General features: G+C 49.2%; 1 protein-coding gene across 1 annotated transcript in view; it reads left to right on the plus strand.

Annotated features, from left to right (window-relative positions):
- Positions 1 to 15365, plus strand: part of LOC146820986 (E3 SUMO-protein ligase KIAA1586-like) — an 81903-nt gene extending 66538 nt beyond the window's left edge. Inside the window, 4 exon segments of the mRNA XM_085609776.1 lie at positions 5457 to 5666; positions 5669 to 6637; positions 8976 to 8981; positions 14475 to 15365. Coding sequence (XP_085465902.1) covers positions 5457 to 5666; positions 5669 to 6637; positions 8976 to 8981; positions 14475 to 15316 — 2027 coding nt within the window. The 3' untranslated portion in view covers positions 15317 to 15365.
- The last annotated feature ends 1708 nt before the right edge of the window (positions 15366 to 17073 follow it).

The following is a 17073-nucleotide window of genomic DNA, read 5'->3' on the forward strand; positions in this document are numbered from 1 at the left end:
GGGTGCAGAGCTCCCGGGATCTGGGACATTCGAGCATGTAATGTTGTACTTAAGCTCCTCGTGCCTGATGTGTAATGTAAATACGGTGCTCAAGATCTGGGACAGTCTAGCATGTAATATTGTACTAAGCTCCCCGTGCCTGGATGTGTAATGTATATACGGTGCTCATGTAGAGCGCTCCAATACCTTCGGGTCGATTTCGCGCTATATAATATGCAACATGCATTGGCTGACTGCCTATATGGGCAGATGCTGATGCAGGGATTGCATTGTTCACAAGAATTTTGCGCCAATACCTTCGGGTCGAGTTTGCGCGATATAAAAGTGCTATTTACAGCAATGGTCGCGCAGTCGATCCTGACCACACGTGACGCTTTGTAACCTGCATCTTGATCCCCCCCACCACAGGAACTGCACGCGGTGAGTGTGTGCATGCATAGTTTCTGCCTTTTCAGCTCATGCAACCATTGACAATCATTGACAATCCAAGAGTGCTAATTGATGTAGGTCCGACGTTACGTTTTTCATATGGCTGGATGCAATGTCAGAAACATCATTATGCAAGGCGGCCGGCTCCCTATGGTTTGGGGCCTAATGGGGTAGTGGGAAAAGCGCGTAGGCATGTTACTGGTTCTATCCGGAGGTCGGAAGGAACAGCGACATACAGGTCAGGAGGCCCACCACTCTAAACTAAGTAAGCAAGCACATGTGTTAAGCCTCGTGCTTATTTATTTTGCCCTCGCCCCCCCCTCGCTCAGCCGACTCGAGGCCTGGGGCGGCGCACCTGCATGTCTCCTCGAGTGGCATGTGCAGGCAGAGCCCGAGTATGCTTGGCGGCCGGGAGATAATTATGTGGGAGTAATTGAACTGGTGCTTATGCGGAATATCCCGTCCGATTGTGCGCCAAGCAAATAACAAATATATATTCATTATATATTCGCGCCACCGCCACATCTTTGCCTAGCAAGCGCGGCTTTGGTGCTGGTAACCAGGGTAGAGCCTTGGGGTTGCGTCCTGTGATTTTGAGAAAATCGCTCAATCTCCCCTTGCCTGGATAGGAAATGAAAATACTGACCATGTGCAGTCGCCGACTTTAGTGCAGGGAACCAGGGTTAGGGCCTCGAGGTCGCGTCCTGTGATCCTGGGGAAATCTCTTATCTTCCTGTGCCTGCATATGTATTATAAATACGGTACTCATGTGCAGCCGTCTACTCTGGCGCAAGAAACCAGGGTTCGAGCCTCAAGGTCGTGTCCTGTGATTTTGGGCAAATCACTTAATCTCCCCCTGTGCCTGAGTATGCAATGTAAAGGCAGTTCTCATGTACAGCTCTCCAATACCTTTGGGTCGAGTCCGCATGCTTTGCGGACTGAATGTCGAATCTAGAAGGTGTCGCTCCTAGTACACATGACAGACACTAGTTTCAGGATTGCCCATGTTGCAAATGGTACGCCACCGGTTGGCACCGTGGCGATGCTGTACCAGCACTAAGCCTGAAAGTAGTGGTAAACACCACGTAGAGCCTCATGGCGTTAGGGCATTATTGACCATGCAGCATTCGCAACATTCAGAATAGGGCCGGTAGTTGCACCAAAGTTTACGGTTGGTTCCCACAGACTTGTCTGACCCCAAGGTTATCCTCTAGGGGTTAGAACTCGAGACTAAGGGGGCATCTCCTGCTTCGGCGTCACAAATAAGCGACAGCTACGCTGGGGTGGAGTTACCATGCAGGTCCTGCCACCACTGGGTTCCCCCCAGGCGATGGGATCAATCTAAGTGGGAACACGAAGTCTACGGTCTTGGGAAACTTCCAGCGGTAGGGCATTTAGCAACAGATAAAGTATCAGCGTGTAGGTAACAGACATCTGCTCTCCAGCAGCACCGTGCCCTGGGAGCACGCGCGTTGCCCTTACTCTGAGGCCTACCCATAGGGGGGCCGAGTAGCAAAATAAGTAAATAGGTTCCATAGCTGGGTGAAACCACCATCATTTGGAGATAGGCCCAGGTAAAATAGGGTTTCTTCATGTCTAGAGGACCATTGCGGTTGGGGGTATCCCCCAACGGCAGGGCTTTAAGTGGGCCGGGTCTGTCCGGGTCTGAGCACCGGCAGGTTTTTTTTGGGGCCCTCGAAACGGGTCTCTATCGGGCTCTATTTTCGTGGCTACTAAAGGTAGTCCGTTCTTTATTTTTTATTTTTTCGGACCTGTTTTGAGGGCCCAAAATAAAACTGCCGGTGCTCAGACTCTGCCCACTGTTGCTGCACTGTTAGGTAACCTGACCCCGTCTCCCTTCCACGGCACGACGGCATGACGTCATGCCAGGTGAGCTTTGTTGGAGGAAGGGAAATCCTTTAAGAGAGCCATTTTCTCTTGGGATTTCCCTTCTCATCTCTTTTTCCGGCGGGAGAGCAACGTCGTGGTGGTGCCAGCGCGGGACAAATCCAGGACCAGGAGCAACGTGGTCGCGGCGAAGGAGGAGTGACAGCGGAGCAGCAGGGGCACGTCGAGCAAAGCACCGGATCAGCTGACAAACGGAGGAGGATTTCAGCCGGAGGTTTCGCTGAGTAGCGGGCACCCCTATCAACGTTGGGAGAGCGGGACCGGTTGTAAGTATTCCCGCTCTCGCCGCAGAATTGTGTGTTGCGTTACGTAGCTGTTGGCATTGATTGGCTTGTCCTGCAGCTTAAGGAGTGCGCAATTTTTTAACAACTGCGTGTAAGCTGTTGGCATTGATTGGCTTGTCCTGCAGCTGAGGGAGTACGCAATTTTTAACAAAGCGTGGTTGGGCTGCTTCTATGCACTCTCCTTGGTGATAAAGGTGAAATCCCACTCGTAATATACGTACAGTCGCCACTCTGATTGAATTAGATTTAAATCAGATGTCGAGGTTGAAGGTCTGGTCTCTGTCGCATCAGCTGTTTAAATTTAAAGCTGTGCTGGGCAGCACGTGGGCAATCAACGAGGCAGTGCAGCGCGTGGTGAGCCTAGGCACAGGCCTGTAATCCTAGCTTCCAGGTAGTAAAATGCATGCTCAAAAGGAAAATACAGCGTTAGGCCTTTCCCAACAGAGAGCACGGCGGAGCCGAGGTTTTGTATCACCGCTTCGAAGAAATTGAGTGAATTTTATAGCGCTCTGGGTTCGGTGGGGACATGTATGCAATGTGGTTTTTTAGCAGATTCAAAGCTGCGTGTGTGATATGATGTAAGAGGGGAGAGCACTCGTGCATCAATTACACGGTCTGGGTCTTGCTGCTAAGGCGGTGAAGGTAAAACGTGTGCATGGTAAGTCAGGGACAGCAGATTGCACGTTGTTTAATGAATTTAATTATGTGAATACTAAGTACTACAGATTAGCAGCACCGAGGTTTGCAAAAGGAGTGAGCATGATGGCACATCATATTAGCGGACCGGCCCCTTGTAAAGGATGTGAAAGATTAGATATTACGTTTGCATCCGAGTCAGCAAGATCAGATTGCAGTAAGATTTACGTTGAATTCTTGACTCGGAGTTCTGAATAATGTAGCATGGTAGGGCGGAATAAAGCTCTGCATCATATTCATAAGTAACAGGAACAGAGATGACCTGGTCAGGCAAGGAGTAATAGCGCCAGGCATTGGCCTTTAGGGACCGTCCCACCTATACTGTGAGGCCAGGAGCAAATACGCTTGGTAACCAGCAGTTATTTGTGCTCTTATACCAAGGGAAGTGACGTCATATCACTAGACTATCACTCATGTGAAAGGGAACAGAGAGTAGCTGGATATAGGATTTTCCATGCGTAGCGCAGTAAAAAATAGATATACCATTGAGCTCCATTACCCGCTGTATCTGTGCTGGAGAGGTGGTGGGGGCCTGCATCTGTTCTGTAGAGGTGGTGGGGGCCTGCGTCTGTGCTGGAGAGGTGGTGGGGGCCTGGATATGTGCGGGAGAGGGGATGGGGTCCTGTATATGTGCTGGAGAATTGGTGAGGGGCTGGATATGTACAGGAGAGGGGATGGGGGCCTGTGTCTGTGCTGGGGGGTGGGGGTGGTGAGGGCCTGCTTCTGTACTGGAGAGTTGGTGAGGGCCTGTGTCTGTGCTGTAGAGGTGGCGAGGGCCTGTGTGAGGGCCTGTATCTGTGCTGGATAGGTTTTCTTAATGGCGCACCTTCCCTCGCGCCCATTCCTGGCATTTTGCTCTGGTTCAGACTCCTGCCCACAGCTGCGTTCCACCATCAGAGCTGAAGAAAGGAATGGATTAGCTGATGTTGCTTCAAGCGACACCTCCTTCCAAGGTGTTCTGGCTGCAGACCACCTGAGACACATCTTTAGGTTCTGACTGAGGTGGTAGAGTTAATCCTATTCAGAGAGCTGTGGTGGATGCAATGTGGCAGATGGATGTCAGTGCCTCAGGATATTCATTATACTGTGCTGTGATATAAAAATGTAGAAGGATGGCAATGCCTAGGAGTGTTCTTTATACTGTGCAGTGAGGTAGGAAGAGAGCAGTGCCTACGGGTACTCTTTATTCCATGCAGTGACGCAGTATGATGGCAGTGCCTCTGGATATTATTTATTCCATGCAGTGTTGCAGTAGTCTATTCTTGCTTTGTGGGTTTGTTCTGTGGGTTTAGTATTGTATGGGTTCTGGGGTAGCGTGCTACTCGCCGAAAAAGCAATTCAACACCTCGGGGGTAGCAAGTGCTATATAAATGCATACCTTTTCCCTATTCTATCCCTCCACTACCCTTCTCAATCCAAATGACTAACACATCCACCGCTCAAATTACTTTCATATATCACTATACTAATTTGCCACTAATCCTTTATGGATTTCATAGTAGCATGCTACTCGCCGAACAAGCGATGCAACCCCTCATCAAGGGTAGTAAGTGTTACATAAGTAGACTGGAGTAGAGTACATACAGATGTACCAGTGCCATTTTAAAGACTTTTGGAGACCCAGGGAAGACGTATTTTGGGATCTCCAGATCAGGAAAACCTTACAACTTCACTGTACAATGAGAGATCCTTTCAGGAGCAGCACAAAATGAAGAGTAACACCTGCCTGCCAAATAGCACTCCAATTAAACATTGTTGATCACTGGAGTAAACTATTCAATTTTTGTTGCAGATAAGAGGCTCAATATTCTATTTTCGTGACGCAAGGCCTTATCACCTGGAAACCAAAATCGGCAGAGGAAACCAGCAGAGCAAAATTTTCTTTTCTTTTTCAGATATACCAGTCCAGCCTTCAAGAAGGAAGTTGTACATTTTACCATGGCTACTAGTAGCTTATCTGCTTCTGCTCTGAAGCGCAAGTCTATGCAGTCTTCAATGATTGACTTCCTACCGGCACTGAAGCGCCAGCGAGTTACAGGGGAGTCTTGTCCAGTACAACCAACTATTGATGAGGCTAGTCAAACTCAGCAAGAGTCTGACAGGGACAGTCCACCTTTACATGACTTCAATGTGTGCCAGAGAAAAAAACTGTCGAACTCCCTGACTGCTGGAACACTAAACAGTGGTATTATTTTCAGGAGGAATATAAATGGTTGTACCTTAAGTCAGGCAATATTGGATATTCTTCCTGTAAACGGCCTAAATCAACAGGTCTTTCAGTGCACAATAACACCCAAGGCATGCGCGTAACTAAAGTGTGGGCAGATGGCGAGGTTGGTCCTTCCGTGACGGAAAAGCTTTTAGGCAGAAACAGCTCAGGAAGAAGATTATGGAGCATAAGGTGAGCGCTGGTCACTTGGCAGCTGAGGACATTCTTACAGCTCAGCAGAAAAATACATTTGTGGTGACAGTACACAAATGTAATGCAAAACATATGGAGAGCACATGCAGGGTATTTGAAACTGCCTACTACTTGGCAAAAAAAGATCGCCCTTTCACTGACCACCCTGATCTAATTCTCCTTCAGGCAAAGAGTGGCAGTGCAATGAGCCGTGTTTTGCACAGCAATGTGACTGCAACAGAAATAATAAAACACATTGCATTGGAAATGCAACAAAGATTGGTCTGTTATATCAGACAACACAAACCAAAGATCACAGTATTAATTGATGAGAGCACTTCTATTAGCAATGCTTCTACCTTGATCATCTACCTCCGTGGCATTTTTGGAAATGAAAGTACCCCAGTGACCATCTATTTCGGCCTTCTGGAGCTGGCAGAAACTAATGCTATTGGCGTAAAGACAGCTCTCCTAAGCTACTTTGAAAAAGTTGGACTCACAAAAAATCTTCTTCATGATATCTTGATTGCGGTATGTACTGATGGAGCAGCAGTAATGTTTGGTAAAAAAGGAGGAGTAGTAGCATTGTTGAAATCAGAATTTCCAAATCTTGTACTGACATGGCACTGTTTGGCTCACAGACTAGAACTTGCTGTGGCAGATACAGTTGATGAGGTTGCAGGGGTCAATCACTTTAAGATTTTCATGGACTCATTGTATGCCACATACAGCATGTCACCAAAAAACCAGAGAGAGCTAAATCTGGCCGCCAGCGAGGTATGTGTACAGCTTCAGAAGATAGGGAAAATGCTTGATACTAGATGGGTAGCATCCAGTTACAGATCTGTGAAAGCTGTTTGGAACTGCTTCCCTGCCTTGTGCAAACATTTTGAGAATGCTTCTAAAGACCCATCCAGATGTTAAACGGTAGCGGCAGTTTCAGTCGATAACCTTTCAAGTATTGCCCGGCGGTAATCGCCTCTTATACCATTCGATGTTAAACCAATAAAGAGGCAGGCGCCGGAGACTGGAAGGCAGGAAACAAAGTTTTATTCCGTCGGAGCAGAACACATCAGATCAGACAGCAAGGTATCGTCACGAGGTGCTCTAACTGCATCTCTGAGGCCTGGCCTCTTATACACAGGTTTATGACTTTATTGCAGGTTTATCACACATGGCACATTCTTGAGATTGTCTTGATACAAGAAAGAACTTCCTCGGAATCCCCACTTCGAGCTCGTTCCCACACATATCTTCAGTAGGAGTCCCCACCCCTCCTACAGTAGGAGATGGCTATCACACAGCTGAACATTCCGCCAATTCCCGTGGGTGTGTGCAACCGGTCGGGTCTCAGGGGGTAGGGGCTTTGATCTGCTGTAATCCCTTTGATGTGGGGTGTTTTCCTTATAGTAGGGGCGATAAACTGCATCCGTAGGGCTAGGTGATGGCCTGGGATCGGTTCGGACAATCGGGCGCGGAGGATGGGGGTTATCAGGAAGGATGTATGACCATGTATGGGATAAAAGGAGGTGTTGGTCAGGCACAGGGTGTGATTCCATGGCAGGGTCGCGCAGAAGGAGAGGGTTTATGGCCCATGTATGAGAGAGCGGGGGTGGTCGGCGCGCGGGGGGATGCTTGCAGCGCCAGGGGGACGCGCTGGCGATCGACAATGAGCGGGGAGAGAGAGTGGGGTGCCTGAAATGGCGGCCGTGCGTTCGCTGTGCGTGGCGCTGGGGAGAGGCAAGATGGCGCAGATAATGTTCAGTTACAAGCTAAATTTCCACAGTCCTCCCTTTTAACATATCTCGCCAGCTTGCCTGGCCGACATTCACCTTCGTTAACCCTTCAGCTATAATACCGTTAATGTTTTTCATGCATTCCTTAAAGATACAGAGTTTTTAGGGCAGGCAGGAGTAATCTGACACATTTGTACATAGTTACATACAGTTGATAAAGTAGGCGAGGAGGTAGTACATACAAAATTACATCAGCTGTGCCGCATGTCAGGCCCAGGGATAGGAGGAGGGGAGCTTGTTTGAGCACAAACATGATACTGTAAAGCAAAAAAAAGAGAGAAACGTTTCTGGCAAAACAAGGGATATTTCGCACATTACTTAAGGCCCAGACTTCGTGTTGATCAAAAATAGTCAGTATAGTCGTGTGCATGGCTGGTGTTGTATGAATGTCATTATACAAAGTTAGATTTTCTTAACTTCTCAGTGTACAGTCGGAAGTGACTGACGCAACATCATGAAAACTTGATAGGAAGATAGTTAATATAAAATGGTGGTTGGGAGAGGAATTCAACTTAACATTAGTTACAGTCATGGGAGGGAGTTCTTCTTTCCAGTGTCCCATTATAAAGAGCCATCACTGGTAAGCTCTTGTTGTTGTTCTTCTTTTGTTGGCACTGTTGAGCACCGGCGGTGGAGCTAAGGTCCAGCTCAAATCCAATTTCTCACGTGGCAGGGTGTGACCATTCGTTGTTCTCCGATCACAGTCCTGTTCTCTAACACAGTTCATCATAGGTACTTTGAGACGGGGTACCCGCTTTTTGTTCTTCGGTAGTTAAGTCAAATTCAAAATCCATATAAAAGAGGGAGAGAGAGAGAGAGAGAAGGGTGTGAAGTGCTTCGGGATGCCGAGGGAAGAGGGGGTGGAGTGGGGTCGGATCAAAAAGCGGACCAAGGGGGGGCAGAATCTTCCAGCACTGAGCCCATCAATCGAGCTCGACGGGTTGGGACTTCAGGCACGCTGGTCAGCGAGTAGGGGGCCTCGAGATAGCCCTTCGTTCCATCGCTTATCATTCTGATAATGGTGCCTCGTCTCACGCCCTTTTTGCTTCGTTGCTTCCCCCTTGGTCGATGTCATAGATGTTCCATGGTCCGTAGCCAGGCTGTGCGTCACGTCCGACCCCTCTCTTCCGGTGGCTGCACGTTATCTTTAAATGAGTACAAGAAACAAAATCTTAGAGAGTTGGCAGGGAAGACATTTACACACTTCATCCTCTCTCCCAACCACCGAGTAGTTGGGGAAATGCTTTTATCGGTTGCTGTATGATTGATGTCTATTAACTCTGATGTTAGTGTGCGTGTTACTAATCTATTAATCATTGCTGTGGTGCAGGTTTCTGTGGGTGTCCCTGTCCATCGTCTGGCCTGCTAGGTGTCGATTCCTGCGCCCTATAATCGTTGCAGGAGGCCTGACATCTGTTGACTTTCTGGTTTATCAAAAATTCGAACCGGCTTCTCCGGTAGAGACTCGTTCATTTTAACACAAGTTCTGTTAATACACATTTTCCTCCGAGGACTGCTAAGTTTATGGAAAAAGTACGAGGTGCTACTGCCATGGGTTCACAGGTATCTATTTCGGGGAGGGACATAAGCTAAACATTTTTTCTTGCTGGAGACAATAGGTAACCCCCATCAGCTTAGTCAATGTACCTTTAGAGAATTAGGTCATCAGCTGTTTTGTCCGAAATACTCTGAGACGGCTAGTACAGGGCTGGGGTTATTTTGGGAGAACGGGGTGCTTAGACATTCTAGTTTGGGGTAATTGGGTGGAGGCAATTCTGGGCGGTGGAGATGGTGTTGTTAAAGCTCTAAAACGAAAACCACTGACATATAGTCCCCGTGATGAGGGCCAAATTGGGAGACATCAGTCGTCTTACCTGTCCTTTCTTTCTCAGCCAATTAAGCTCAACATTTGCAGAAGGGAGAGGTAGTAACGTGGTAAAGTACGGTCGTTTTTGTTTCTGTCAATTTGTTCGAACACCACCGTGTTTGAGGCCAATTATACACAGACTGAGGAGGTATGTGTCGTTAATTTATTCAAAAAGAAAGAGGGCAAGGAAGCCTTTAGTGAGGGAGGGAGAGAGAGTGAGAGAGAGAGAGAGAGAGGGAGAGAGAGAGAGAGAGAGTGAGAGTGAGAGTGAGAGAGAGAGAGAGAGAGAGAGAGAGACGGAGACGTGTGCATCAAGTAGGCTATTTGGCATATGTACGACACAAAACGAGAGAGAGAGACATGTGTACGATAATAGGCCACTTGGTGCACACACAACATGGAGTAGCATGGGTCTGTTCTATGTAAGAAAACACAAGCGGGGGAAAGACATAAATTTGGTGATCACGCACACACGAATACCGGATAGGGTGTGACAGTACATGCATCAAGCGCAGAAACTTAAGACGGAGACTCAGGGCTACGTTGAGTATGGGGACCTCTCCTTTCCTGTCCTCTTTCCTATGCATGCTGCGTATTTTCAGTATTTTGTAGTTTATCTTGGGGGGGGGTGTCGGACCTTTTACTCTCCTCCCTTTGATCGATGGACGAGCACTTCAATCATACGATGACGCTCTCTTCAAGCGACCCAAGCATGAAATGCATACACATTCATACCGTATAATCGTAGCACACACGCACAATCATACCATACAGTTTTTCATATTCCCAATGGTGGTCTGCACTTTACGCACTATCCCACAACGTTTGTCTATGTTTTTCCCGATATTGAACACGGTGCGGTCCATGTCCACTCCATTCTTCAGTCGGAACTTCGTCGTGACCTATAGAGAGGGAAAAGAGGGGAGGGGATGTGCAGTATTCAAAGTACCTTAGCGCGTGTAGACACGAAAAAGTTCTACTTACCACGTACCAGGCTAGCCGCAGGAGTGGGTAATACCACAGACCTATTATTCTTTTCTCCCGAGACAAAGATGCTCTATTTCATTCATCTCCTAAATTCGGGTTCCCTGGTCGTACATGCATTTCTCAATCGGTCGTGTATTATGGTGCAAGATACCATACCTTGCATCCGGCATATACCTTAAGCTATGGTTGACCATTTTCTAACAACTCTTGGAAAAGACAGGTGTGACGGGCACAAATTCCGTTAATCAAAAAGATTCATGTAAATGGGGTCTGCATTATCTGTTTTCTATTGATTGGGAGTAACAATCGTTTATTCAAAAGAAAAACCTTTACCAACCTAGATGATTTGTCATGACACTGATTCCGTAATCCCTTTAAGAAGACCTTTATTTAAAACAATGTCAGTATACAGATACGGGCCTACAACCGTTCAGGCCGGCCACGGCGTGAGAGGCGTCGAGTATCATGAGCAACACTATCTTAGCATAAAAGAATAAAAACGCTAAATAAAAAATGGGTAGGTCAGCAATCAGTAAGGTTGTACGTATGCTCGGTCAGTACCCTTCCCGTCCCTCTGCTCATCATGGTTGGAAACATCACATACATATCCTTTTAACACAAATGCCACGTGACTGGAATGCCACAAGGAGTTGTAGGCCTCTCCTACATCGGCGCCATTTTGGGGCGAGGTCGGGCCAGTGTACAGTCTAAGTCTTTCCATGAATTAGCTGTCGGACCAGAATTCCTTTCGGTAGTTCGAGAACTTTCGTTGGCATCGATGGAAAAGAACAGACAGCATGAATCGTGATTCGGGGATGGGGAGGTACAGTTTTGGTTCCTACCGGGTCATGTTGAGATTCCACCGGACCCGATCCGAGCGGATAGGCCGCGGTGTCTTCTGATAATTCAAACAGAAGCTTGCGTCAGCATGGCGTCACCACGGTCTCACGGTGATGCCGTGATCCGTTCTTAGGGCGGGACAGTAGGCGGGTCTTTCTGCCGACGTCCTGCCTCAGTCTTTTTCACTGCACCAAGCGGAGGCAAGGTGGCTGCCGCCCGGGGCAAAGAACAATGGCGGCGGTTTGTCCTTACCGGAAGTCCGCGGGAGTCGAGGGCCAATGACCCCCGCAGAATCTGCAAAGCTGTGGTGGCGTTTTTCCAAGGGTGGGGCCCACGCCCAAGCAGACAAGCTTCTGAGTCCAGAGCCGTCGTTCCAGCGGGCCGGGCCTGAATCTGAAAGATCAACCGCCACCCCGGGGGTCCAGTAGCAGCGACAGCAGCAGTTCAGATGGTATCACCACCGGGGTGGGTCCCCGATCACTCGGCTGCGGGGGCCCACTCCTCGCGTCGGGCGCTAGTGGCAATCTTGGTGAACCCGTGCTTGGGTGGTTGTCCGGCGGCGCCAACTCAGCTGGACGGCGAGCGAAATGGCTGGGTGCAACTCAGCTGGCCGGCGAGTAAAATGGTTGGGGTGCCCTCATCTGCTGGCGAGCCTCCACCTGGGGAGGCGGGGGAGGCCCGTCCGCGTCGCTTCCCCCCGCCAGGGCACCCTTCGTTATTGAAGGAAGAAGAGAATGGGAAGATCCGCACGACGTGGCAGACCCACCTTGGCGTTGCCAGGGTCTTGGCGCCGCGTGTGGCTTCCGGACTATTCGCACAGTTGTCCGCCACTGATGTCAATGGATTTTTGCATGGCTTTTATAGCCCAAGGCCGACTAAAAGGACCGCCCAAAACAGGCCAATGTTGCAACTTCGAGGAAGGAGAGGCGAGGACGGTGTCACGTGGACGTAAATGCTTTGGGATGCAGGTCGCAGCAGACTGTCATGTAAATAGTTGTTTAAAACGTGTTTTAACCTGTTCATCTTGTCGGAATGTTGTTATACCTATAAGTTATTAAAATGTTTAATCATACTACTTTGTTGGAGTGTTGTACATATTTGCAATCTAGTTACAGTGTAATCGGAAAATGGCATAGTCCAATTGTGCGTGATCCTAGTCAAGTTCGGTGACGTCGATGGTGGGTATCAACAGGCTTTCGGTCGTGTCTACTGGGCGGGGTGGGTGGTAGGGCAGACATGTTTAGGCAGCGAGAGCGATGGAGCCGGGCTACCTCGTGGCCGTCTTGACCGTGAGCTTGGTTCCTTCCCCTAGTTCCATATATCCCACAAAGGGCTATTTCCTAGCGTTTCTTTAGTTTTGTAGGGTCAAAAAGGATCCTACCAGTGGCCACTGACTCTCGGGGTCCCCCTTTGTATATTTTATGCCATAGCTTGCTATAAACTACGGCGATTAGTTCGTATTTTAGTGAACATGTCCTTATTAGGGGTGCCTTCCAGAGGAGCCGGATGGTTCACCTCTAATAAGCGGTCCGGGCAAAACCAACTACCAATCAGTGGGGAGAAGATAGGCATGACGGGTTTCAACGGGGACAAAAGTCAGCACTACCTATCTTTTCACTGCTTGCAAAGACTAGACAGAATATCTCTATTCCTCGTTATTTGTAAGCAGAGAATACCTCCAAAGAACCAATATCGAACAACTAGTGTTCGGACAATCAATCAATCAATGGGGAGATAAAGATAGGCACGACGGGTTACAACGGGGACAAAAGTCTGCGTTACCTACCCTTCACTATTTGCAAAGACTAGACAGAATATTTCTATTCTACGTTATTTGCAAACAGAGAATATCTCAAAGAGCACTATTCTTCAAAACAATCAATGTTCGGACAATCAATCAGTGGGGAGATAAAGATAGGCACGACGGGTTACAACGGGGACAAAAGTCTGCGTTACCTACCCTTCACTATCTGCAAAGGGAGAGAGAGAGAGTATTTCTACTCCTCCCCGTTTGTAGACAGTGAATATCTCAAAGAGAACAATCAATGAGCAATACTAGTATTTCAGTCAATCAATCAATTATTTCGCAATTTGTCGTGTTTCACGACCTTACCCGGACCGCGTGGACAGTTTCTCGTCTTCCGCCTCCAGCGCCCGATCGTCCTCTACTCTCCGTATTTGCCGCGGCACTCCTGATGGTTCCCAGTCAGGACCGTAGATCACTCGAGAGAGGTCTGCTCGGAACCAATGAAGTTCGGATGATCGGCTGCCAGACGAGGGTCTATCGGGCAGGAGCTCTCCCGATCGTTGCAGTCGTTCACTCTGTCGTCGGGACCTCTCCCACTGGATCCACGTGTCGCTGATGGGCCCCACGCTTGGGACGCCAATTGTTAAACGGTAGCGGCAGTTTCAGTCGATAACCTTTCAAGTATTGCCCGGCGGTAATCGCCTCTTATACCATTCGATGTTAAACCAATAAAGAGGCAGGCGCCGGAGACTGGAAGGCAGGAAACAAAGTTTTATTCCGTCGGAGCAGAACACATCAGATCAGACAGCAAGGTATCGTCACGAGGTGCTCTAACTGCATCTCTGAGGCCTGGCCTCTTATACACAGGTTTATGACTTTATTGCAGGTTTATCACACATGGCACATTCTTGAGATTGTCTTGATACAAGAAAGAACTTCCTCGGAATCCCCACTTCGAGCTCGTTCCCACACATATCTTCAGTGGGAGTCCCCACCCCTCCTACAGTAGGAGATGGCTATCACACAGCTGGACATTCTGCCAATTCCCGTGGGTGTGTGCAACCGGTCGGGTCTCAGGGGGTAGGGGCTTTGATCTGCTGTAATCCCTTTGATGTGGGGTGTTTTCCTTATAGTAGGGGCGATAAACTGCATCCGTAGGGCTAGGTGATGGCCTGGGATCGGTTCGGACAATCGGGCGCGGAGGATGGGGGTTATCAGGAAGGATGTATGACCATGTATGGGATAAAAGGAGGTGTTGGTCAGGCACGGGGTGTGATTCCATGGCAGGGTCGCACAGAAGGAGAGGGTTTATGGCCCATGTATGAGAGAGCGGGGGTGGTCGGCGCGCGGGGGGATGCTTGCAGCGCCAGGGGGACGCGCTGGCGATCGACAATGAGCGGGGAGAGAGAGTGGGGTGCCTGAAATGGTGGCCGTGCGTTCGCTGTGCGTGGCGCTGGGGAGAGGCAAGATGGCGCAGATAATGTTCAGTTACAAGCTAAATTTCCACACAGACCCATAGGAGACCGGAGTAAGTATGAAGGTCTCTTGAAGAAGCTTACATCCTATTCTTTTATCAGAGATTTGGGGGTAATGTGTGATGCACTTCAAGAGCTCAAAGACTTATCACTCTCCTTACAGAGGAGGGATATTACAATTGTTAATGCCCACAGACTTTTGGTTAGTCAAGTACGCATATTTCTAGCAATGAAGGACTCATCAGGGGAGTTTGCTTCTGCGGCTCAGAAAGCGGTGGACGAGGGCAAATTCAAGGATGTTCCTCTTTCCCATGGTAGAAGTAACTCTGTTGCCCTTAATCAAAATCAGTTTTACCAAAGTCTTTCAGTAAATATCAATAAACGATGTGCCCCTGATTCTGAGAAAGAACTTATAGCCAGCTTCAGTGTGCTAGATGCAGGCAACTTGCCTTCTGGTGATGAATGCATTCTTTATGGGGAAACAGATATCCAGAAACTGTGTTCAGAATTTCAGCTGCCAGCAAGAGATACTATACAAGCTTTTAGACTTTTCAAAAATTTTGGTGGAAAGAAAACCCCTGAAGCATTAAAAAAGTTAGTAGTTTGCATGGAAACCCTGCCAGCAAGTAATGCGGATTGCGAGAGAGGTTTCAGCGCAATGAACTTAATTGCTTGTCCAACAAGGGCCTCTCTTCTTGTAGCGACCATTTCTTCATGCCTATGGATAAAACTCAATGGTCCTCCATTTGAAACATTTGACCCAAAGCTGTATGTAAAGAGTTGGCTTGCAAAAGGTAGAAGGTCTGCTGAAGAAAATTGTTGTGAGAAACCCCAGCAAAACAAACACACTGAATATCTTCGAGGGTTTTGGGGAATCCTGCAATAGATTTCTAAGTAATATAAATATTCTTTACATGTTTTTTAAAGTGTTTGGTATTTTTATGGGTTATACTTAATAAATATACCTTTTTGCCTATTTTATTATCCTTTGCTGGATGCGACTTCATGATTTTCTTAAGCACACAGTGCTAGTTATTTTGATTTAGACCACGCCCCTACTCGGATAGGCCATGCCCCTTCAAGACATTAACCACGCCCCTTGTAGAGCACCCCCAGTTTTTTTTTCCCACTTAAAGCACTGCCCAACGGAATCACTGGTCGCGTACTGCAGCTGCAGGAGACTGGGATCCTGGTTTACGGATACTTTTACCGCGCTCAGGGAGTGCTGCCAGCCTACATATGGTGCTGCTGTCCCAATAACTGGGGTGTCAGCGGGGCAAACACAAGGGGACATTATGTCAAGAGAACATTTGTCACGCCCAGAGTGCACTAAATCTCTACTTCAACGGAGCAGGTATTTGGCACCGCTGGGGCAGGCCCAGAATTGTGAAGAGGTGTAACCTTCCCGCAGGGGGGTGAATAGTTCTTGGCACATCTTCGCAGGCCCAACGGGTCCTTTATTTCAGCAGACCCTATCCGATTGGAATGGCGTCTCGGGCTTTGGGGACATAGATGGGGCCATCTACAACACCAGGAGCTACAGCTCACTGGTAAGTCTTGGGCCTGTGGATATAAGGGATATCACAGGGTTTGAGTCCCGCTAGCGCTGTCACACTGTCATGAGGTGGCAGAATTTCAAACTCTTCTTTCTGCTAGGATGGTTCCCTTCCAGCTAGTTGCAGGAAGCCCTAGATAGGAGAGGTTGCAGGTAAGACTATAGCGGGTTGGTGGGGGGCCCTGGCTGCGACGGTGAGCCGCCTCCAGGGCTATGGCGGAGTTACAGGGTGATCTGGAAGCAGGCCGGTACAAAGGGTACCTCTGCGCGGCACCATAGGGGGTGCCTGAGCCAAAACCGAGGAGCCTCAGGGGAGGGTCCAGGAAGCCGTGTCGGCACCCCGCTAGTCCTGCGGGCGGTTGTGGGCCTGAACAACCGGGGGCTTGCTAAGCGACGCTCCGCCCCGAGAGGGGGGGCGTGAGTAGAAGTTACCAACGGCACGTGATCGTAGAAAGAATCACCTGGATGGCAGCAACGGCGGGCATCGCTCCCGCGCTGCCCGGCTCATCAGGCGGGCAGGCGACCCAGTTGGTTGCCTGCCCTTGGATCGCCCTTAAGATAACCCACCCATTACATATTCTGGAATTATGTAATAAACCTGCAGCATTGTTACCCAACACCAACTGTCTTGTGTGTGTCATTTGGGTAACCTACTTGGGGGAGGGGGGACAGCGGGGTGCCCCTGGGGGTACTATGCCGCTGACCGCGGCCCCCACAGGGGGCCAATTGGCGGTCGGTGCCTTAGTGCCCCCAGGGCACCGGTCACCCCGCCCCACCCCCTCCCACAGGGGGGGGGCGGGGACGCCGACCGGAGCCCCCCTCCTCGGGCTGGCCGGAAGTGACGCGCAATGCGTGTCACTTCCTGGCCCTGGTGTGAGGGGGAGGCTATTTAGCCTTCCCCCACCCTCCTGGCGACCTCTTTGTCACCCACCTCGCCATTACCCTCCCTACCGTTTACCCGGCGTAGGCGTTGGGTGGGGGGGGGTTCTGAGCGTTGTAATTTTTCTTTTTTCGTTGCAGGCGGAGTTACAGGGCGATCTGGAAGCAGGCCGGTACAAAGGGAACCTCTGCGCGGCACCATAGGGGGT

Source organism: Triturus cristatus, chromosome 6 (genome assembly GCF_964204655.1).
Source record: "Triturus cristatus chromosome 6, aTriCri1.1, whole genome shotgun sequence".
Taxonomy (NCBI): Eukaryota; Metazoa; Chordata; class Amphibia; order Caudata; family Salamandridae; genus Triturus; species Triturus cristatus.